This window comes from Dufourea novaeangliae, unplaced genomic scaffold, assembly GCF_001272555.1.
Source record: "Dufourea novaeangliae isolate 0120121106 unplaced genomic scaffold, ASM127255v1 scaffold113, whole genome shotgun sequence".
Classification (NCBI taxonomy): Eukaryota; Metazoa; Arthropoda; class Insecta; order Hymenoptera; family Halictidae; genus Dufourea; species Dufourea novaeangliae.
The window spans coordinates 790,996-797,672 of NW_015373986.1; the positions used below are offsets into that span (position 1 = coordinate 790,996).

Here is a 6,677-nt window from a genome sequence, read left to right on the forward strand (position 1 = left end):
ACAAAATTTGTTTTGTTACTCATTGTTAAGGACCACCCTAATACATATGTATATATATATATATATATGTATCATAATTCTTTTTTTTCTATATTTTGTAATTAAAGATTCCAATCATGCTGAAGAGACACTGATATACTGCGTGTATGTGAGTTACACGCAATAAAGTTCTGAAGAATATAAATAAAACTGAAGTAACATGTACATAATACTCAGTTTGTAAGTAGCATTGTTTTCGATTCATCTTTTTTTTTTTAAAGATACTGAATCGCTCTACTGTATAAAACGGTATCAAACTATACTTTCGTTATAAAGCTGATCACCTGTGGTACATAAGAACAAGCAGCATGAATTGATTTTTAAACGTAATGATTTGAGTTCGTCCGTGGAGAACAGTATTGAATATTATAGAAAACACAAAGGAACTTGATATCGGACGTAGCTTAGTGCGCTGTTCGAAGACAGCGGTGAAATGTGATCATTTAGTTTAGTTTTCAAAAAATAAAAGAAAATATTTTATGTATAATCAACCAGTTATGCACGATCACTGATCTATTTTCCGTGCGAGATTTGTATTTCGTTGACCTTTCGACTACTTTTATTTAAGATTTATAAGATTACATTTTTTTCATTTACAAGAAGAAACACGTACGACACATGTGACTTATGTACAAAAATGAGAGAGAGAGAGAGAGAGAGAGAGAGAGAGAGAGAGAGAGAGAGAGAAAAGGAAGATTGCACGCAATTGTGTTTTGTAAATTTTTAAAACGCACTGATCAGTAAGAATGAATAAAGAAAGATGCATTACGTGACATACGCGCACATATATACACACACATACACACACATATTTTTTCCTTTGTTTATTCGTCGTCGTCGTCCATCATCAGTCTTTATTTAAAATCATGCATTATAAAAAGAAACATAAACATTACCCTGGTTAATTCTTAATTCGCGATCAAACCGTATTTTACAGTGTACGCGCTGCGTTTTATTTAGGTTAGGTTTCATGATCGAGTACTCTCGTTGACACAACTGGCGTTCTGTTTTGTTACTAAATTCTGCAGACTGAACTCCTTCAGAATACCGCTCATTCGTTGCTTGCTCGTTCTCTCTTTCTGCACGAGAGACACGAAATTAACCTTTTGTACTTGAGGGACCGTAAACAGAGCCGAGTGTTTCTCGAACGCGCCACGTAGCCAATGACCCAACCATTGCACGCATTCTTTATTCAATGCCAACAGGACTTCCGCATGAGGGTCTAAACTGCTCCGTGGTACCTTCCCACCTATTCCCACGCGAAACAATCACAAAATATCTCCTGTGACAGAACAACATAACTTACAAACTATTTTCAAAAAAAAAAAAATATACTCACCCACGCAATGCAGGATTACTGAAACGAGTTCCTGGCCGATCGGTTGAATGAACGTTTGTAAATGTGGGCTCTGCATAATAGCATGAGTCAGAAAACATCCGGCTGCTTTAACAGTTCCCGTTTCCGGCAACGTCAGACACTCGATCCCTACGAAAGTTTATCACTCGAATAAAAGCTTCTGGACAACGTATATCGATATATATTACATTCAAATTAAATCATACCACACTGTAACATTTCCGGAATTTGGTCCGGTACTTGCAATATTAGCCTATAGTTCTTCTTGCAGATCTGTGCCAACAGCCCCAAATAGGCTTCCATCAATTCCGCCCAATCGGACAGATTACCGCGTACCGATCTGCAAGCTCTGACACCACTTAAAGTAACAGAACTCAGGTCCGCGAATATTGGACCAATCACGTTCTCGGGATCCCGTCCGAATAACAATACCAGCTGTCGAAGAAGATCCAACGCGGCTGGATGAGGCCAGTTCTTGTAGGAGGTCGCTAAAATCGGAAGAAGCGGCCGAGCGTCCACTTCCGGTCGTGACAACGACGACAAAGACTTCTGCGCGCAAACGTACATCTCCTCCAGGGTGGAGTTATCCTGGCTCCATTCAGGATGACGAATGATCTGATTGAATATCGGTAGCAGCCCGTCCAGCACGGCTTTCCCTATCGATTCCTCCAACGTGGAGAAGAACATCGTGGCCATTTTCAATTGGTTCGTCACCGCGACGCGGGCTACGAACAACGGTTGCTCCAATAACTCCCTGATCTTTACGATACACATGCCTAACGTGGCGTCCAGGTGGACCAATTGTTCGTCCACGGTGGACAAGGTGTTCAATAATTTCCCAGCCGCGTACATCAGTCGCAAGCCTTCCCCGCATCCCGGTGTAATCGTTGGCAGTGTTTGCTCAATGGTGGTGAGGATAGACGGGGCGAAAGGTGTCAGGTGTTGTCCACATTCCCTTGCCAGATCCTTCAGGGCCATGCTGGCAAGCGGCGCTGTGACCGAGCCTCTGGTCAAGCCTAGGGTGACCACTCGTAATACTTTCTCCAGCCAGGGATCCGGATGAACGCCTATCCACTCGGCGTACCTTCCCACTGTCGAGCAGACGCAGGCTAGCACCTGCAAGTGTCGAACAAACCCATCGATAAAAACTCTTGAACGGCCATACATTCGTGTAATCTGTTGTGGACTTATGCGTCGTCTCTAGTACACTGACATGCAAACTCGGCTTTCTTTAGGGGACAAATTAGCGCAGGGCCTCTTACCATTTGGTATCGGGAATTACTGAAATTTATGTCAAATTAACGCTCGGTTTAACATTTATTTTAGTACTTGAAATAAGTTTTGTCAAGTGGTAAAGAGTCCTTTTCTTACGCTACTTTTTCCCCTAACGGAAGTCGAGTTTGCTCGTGGGTGTATAAGAGAATTTTGTTGTACCTGTCCGGGATAGAGATCGTATGGGATATGAGTTAAAACTAAATCCATTAGTGCAGGAATGTAATGCGATTCTTCTATATCGACGCTGTCCGCTATAGCTTCGAAAGCGTGCAACGTTGACTCGACTTCCGTCCATTTCTCTGATCCGTGCAACGATTGACTCAATCGCTGTCCGAGAAGTACCAGCAGGTCTTGCCTCAATACTCTGTAACAATAATCCAACGTGTCCGCGACATCCTGTCTATAACACCTGAAGAGTTCTCGTTCGTCAGCGTCCCCAGCTTCGTTAGGGGACAATGGGAGCGTGGATTTTCGCAACAATGCTTGCGCCAGTCTTGCGTAAATTGGTTTCAGAGCGACCAAAGCGTGACTCTCGTACGGCTGGTCAAGTGTGCCGATATCATCCTGTAACGCGTACCAAAATCCAAACGGAATACAACTGCGAGTCTCGTCTGTCGGGTAGCGTCCCTCTTGTTCCGAACATTCCAACAATAATTCGATTAAACCCTCTGCCGTCCATCTCTGTGACTCGTTTCCTTCCTCCACCAGAGCCAGTAAAAAATTACGGCTGTGCGCCTCTCCGATGGCGGTCAGGATTTCACAGAAATACTTTCCATTGTACTGTCTGGCCAAGCTCACCAGGCTTCTCGTCCAATCCCATAATGTCAGTGGCCTGTTTCTAAGCTCACAACGGGTTACTATCATGTTCAAGCATTCGTGAACCGCCTCCCAACCTTTGGAATGCTCTTCTTCCGCGTTGTCCCTTCATTAAAGAACGAAACGACCGTGTAATGTGTGTCTGATAAATGTTGAATGAAATGTTAAATGAAATCTTGTAAACAGGTGTACCTGCTTGGCGCATAGTAGGCCGCAGCGATTAACAAATGATGATATATCTGCCCTGTCGCGTCTAAAGGCAGTTGACCGACTTGCAGCCAGAACAATGCACAGTCTATTGCCAACAGATGCAACGCGTTGTCAGTACCAGGGGTGTTCGGGTTGCACATGGAGAAAACTTGTTGCAGAAGCCAGGCCGTTTTGCACCAACCGTTCACTAAATGTTCATGCAATTTGATTCGTTTCCCTTCGTATCTTCTTGCGAACTGATCAAATTTCGTCACGGCACGTTAATAGAATACAGTACATTGATACGTACAAGCGTGACGTACACCTTACCTCGACCGGTAACAAAGAAAGTGTCCTCAAAAGCAATTCCAACATAGGAAGAGAATCGGAGGGGAGCATGCTCATGAGTTCGTCTACGACATTCTTATTTGGTTCCTCGGTTTCCATAGCACTGACATTTGCCAGGAATCCGGCTAACTAAAACCAAGAAATTTTTTAATACTACTGTGTACACCGGTACGGTTTCTGTAATCGGACTGATATAAGGGAATGTGAAACATTACTGCCTGGCAAAGCTTCGACAGAACAAACTTTGGTATGTTTGGTTGCTTTATGGTATTGAGCAAACGCTCCTGCAGAGCAGGATATTCGTTCTTAGGCACTTCGTTCCAATGTTTAGAAATCTTTGAGTGTAGTGTGCTAGCTGCAAAAAATTGCACCTCCCACGACTGTAAGAATAATCAAGGAAAGTCATTGATTAGAAGAGAATAGCTAACAGAAATTAGTAAAAGAACGTGTATACCTTGGATGGATCGAGAAGCTCCCAGACAAAGGTCCAAGCTTCTGGAGAAGCCTGCACCCGTAGAAGCCACAAATGCACCTCATTGTTCCCTTCGGCATAAAACTGTTTCACAGCCTGATCGACCATAACCGAATAATCCATTCCAGATCGGTCGTTTACCCCGCAAAATCTTCTGTGACAATGTTTTCAATGATTATTCATTTGTGCACGTATGAAGTCGTACATTGTCAACAAGAAACAACCTCTTTCGAGACTTCGTATTCTAGTTTGTTTCCCGGATAATATCGTGCAGAAGTTCTCTATCATCTTCCTCGAAAGTCATTCAAACCGCGACCCTTCGGAATTTTCACGGAAAACAACTCTCAAGAGAGTCTCCAGTTTCTGTTTACACGATTCTCTCCAGCCGCCTTGGGAATCCTACCAGTTGCGCAAATGACACTTTCCGGCAGCTCTCATCATCTGTAACAATCCCATTTTCATTATGAAACCGGTACCACGAATGCATTGTAACTAGCGAACGGTAGTGAAAAAAATAAAAAAAAAAAACGTGTACGATATCGAAGAAATTTTAATTCTAAGAATGAACATATGCAATCACATTCTAGCCTTCGTTCCCTGGACCCTGATTCGTTCGGATCAATGAATAAAGAGTACACTAGACACCCACGAGCAAACTCTGCTTCCACTAGGGAAAAAAGTGGCGTAGGGAAACGGCTTCTTACCACTTGGTATTGGGAATTATAGAAATTTATACCAAATGATCATTCAATGTAACATTTATTTCAATACTTGAAATAAATTTACCGAGCGGTAGAAGGTCCTTCTTCTACGTCACTTTTTCCTCTAGCGGAAGCTGAGTTTGATTGGAAGGGTCACTGGACTCCATCAAGCACACAACGTTTACTTCATATTTGGACAGGTCTGACGGCGTTATATGGACAGCATTTGTCTTGACCAAGTACTCGTCATGTAGCTTAAAGATCGTAGATTAATCCCCTGTCATTGGTAATAACAATAAACGACCAGAACACTGTTAAAATCGCATTTAATCACGGAGTACCACTATTTTTTTGAACGATGGCGCCACCCGTGGCAATTCGCTCAAACTGTTAGCAAAATCATACCGACAGGTGAGTGAAAATTCCTAATGATAGAAAAGTGCGAATATCTTAGTAATTAAGCGCTTAAAATAAATGCAGTTAGTCTCAAATTACTCCTCACGATCCCGTGCATCTACCAATACCTCAGAACCCCATAAACGGAAGAATTATTTCTGTCAAAACTACAAATGTACATATCTACACTGGTAGAAATAATTTGTCTAATTATGGTGTTCTGCTGCTTTCGGTCGACGCATTGAATCGTGAGGAATAATTTAAGACTAGCAACCTTAACTTTGACCGCTCAATTACTGAGATATTCGCATTTTTCCGTCACTAGAAATGTTCACTCACCTGTCGGTATGATTTCGCTAGCAGTTTGAGCGAATTGCCACGGGTGGCGCCACCGGTCAAAAAAATAGTGGTACTCTGCGATTAAATGCGATTTTAACAGTGTTCCGGCCGTTTATTGTTATTATCAATAACAGTCGATTAATCTACGTACTTTCAGCTACAAATTGAGTGCTTCAGCTAAACGAAAGCTGTCCGTATAACGGTGTAAGAGCTGTGCAAAGTGAACTAACCGGGGTACGCATGACGAGATACAGTGTCAACCGTTGCAAATAAAGTGCGATTTTAACAGTGTTCTGGTCGTTTAATGTTATTGCCACTGACTGGAGATTAATCTACCTTCTTTCACCTACAAGTTGAGTGCTTGGTCAAGACGAATCAGCCGTTATAGGGTACTAATCTACATTCTTTAAACTTCGAATGTAATGCATGACGAAGAAAAGTGTTGCTTGTTTAGTGGTTATGTGATTGACACATTTTTCGATCAGATTTACACTGCTAAACGAGCATCAGTTTTCCTCGTCATGGATTACATTGGAAGTTTAAAGAACGCAGATTAGTACTCTCTAGCAGGTGGGAACCAGGGAACCAGTAATTACAAGAACATTGTTAAAATCTCAATTGTTTGCAACGGTTGACACTTTATATCGCGATGCGTACCCCGTTTAGTTCACTTTAAATAGCTCTTCCAACGTTCTATGGACAAGTTACGTCTTGATCAAGCATTCAGTTTGAAGCTAAAGGAACG

At 42.3% G+C, this 6,677-nt stretch overlaps 1 protein-coding gene across 1 annotated transcript; it reads right to left on the minus strand.

Annotated features, from left to right (window-relative positions):
- Positions 1 to 875: 875 nt before the first annotated feature.
- Positions 876 to 4,648, minus strand: LOC107187386 (importin-13). The gene is made up of 8 exons (XM_015575470.1): positions 4,479 to 4,648; positions 4,240 to 4,404; positions 4,007 to 4,153; positions 3,680 to 3,933; positions 2,831 to 3,593; positions 1,603 to 2,512; positions 1,379 to 1,525; positions 876 to 1,288 (listed from the first exon to the last, which is right to left on the minus strand). Exons 1-8 carry the CDS (start codon positions 4,617 to 4,619, stop codon positions 1,008 to 1,010), a joined length of 2,808 nt encoding a protein of 935 aa, XP_015430956.1. The 5' UTR covers positions 4,620 to 4,648; the 3' UTR covers positions 876 to 1,007.
- Between the last annotated feature and the right edge of the window lie 2,029 nt (positions 4,649 to 6,677).

Excerpts from the sequence above, each read along its gene's own strand:
- LOC107187386 (XM_015575470.1), bottom strand. The coding sequence starts at position 4,619 with ATGGATTATTCGGTTATGGTCGATCAGGCTGTGAAACAGTTTTATGCC. Across the intron at positions 4,405-4,478 it reads AGCTTCTCGATCCATCCAAG|TCGTGGGAGGTGCAATTTTT; the intron begins GTATACACGTTC and ends TTATTCTTACAG. Across the intron at positions 4,154-4,239 it reads TGTCGAAGCTTTGCCAGGCA|TTAGCCGGATTCCTGGCAAA; the intron begins GTAATGTTTCAC and ends TCTTGGTTTTAG.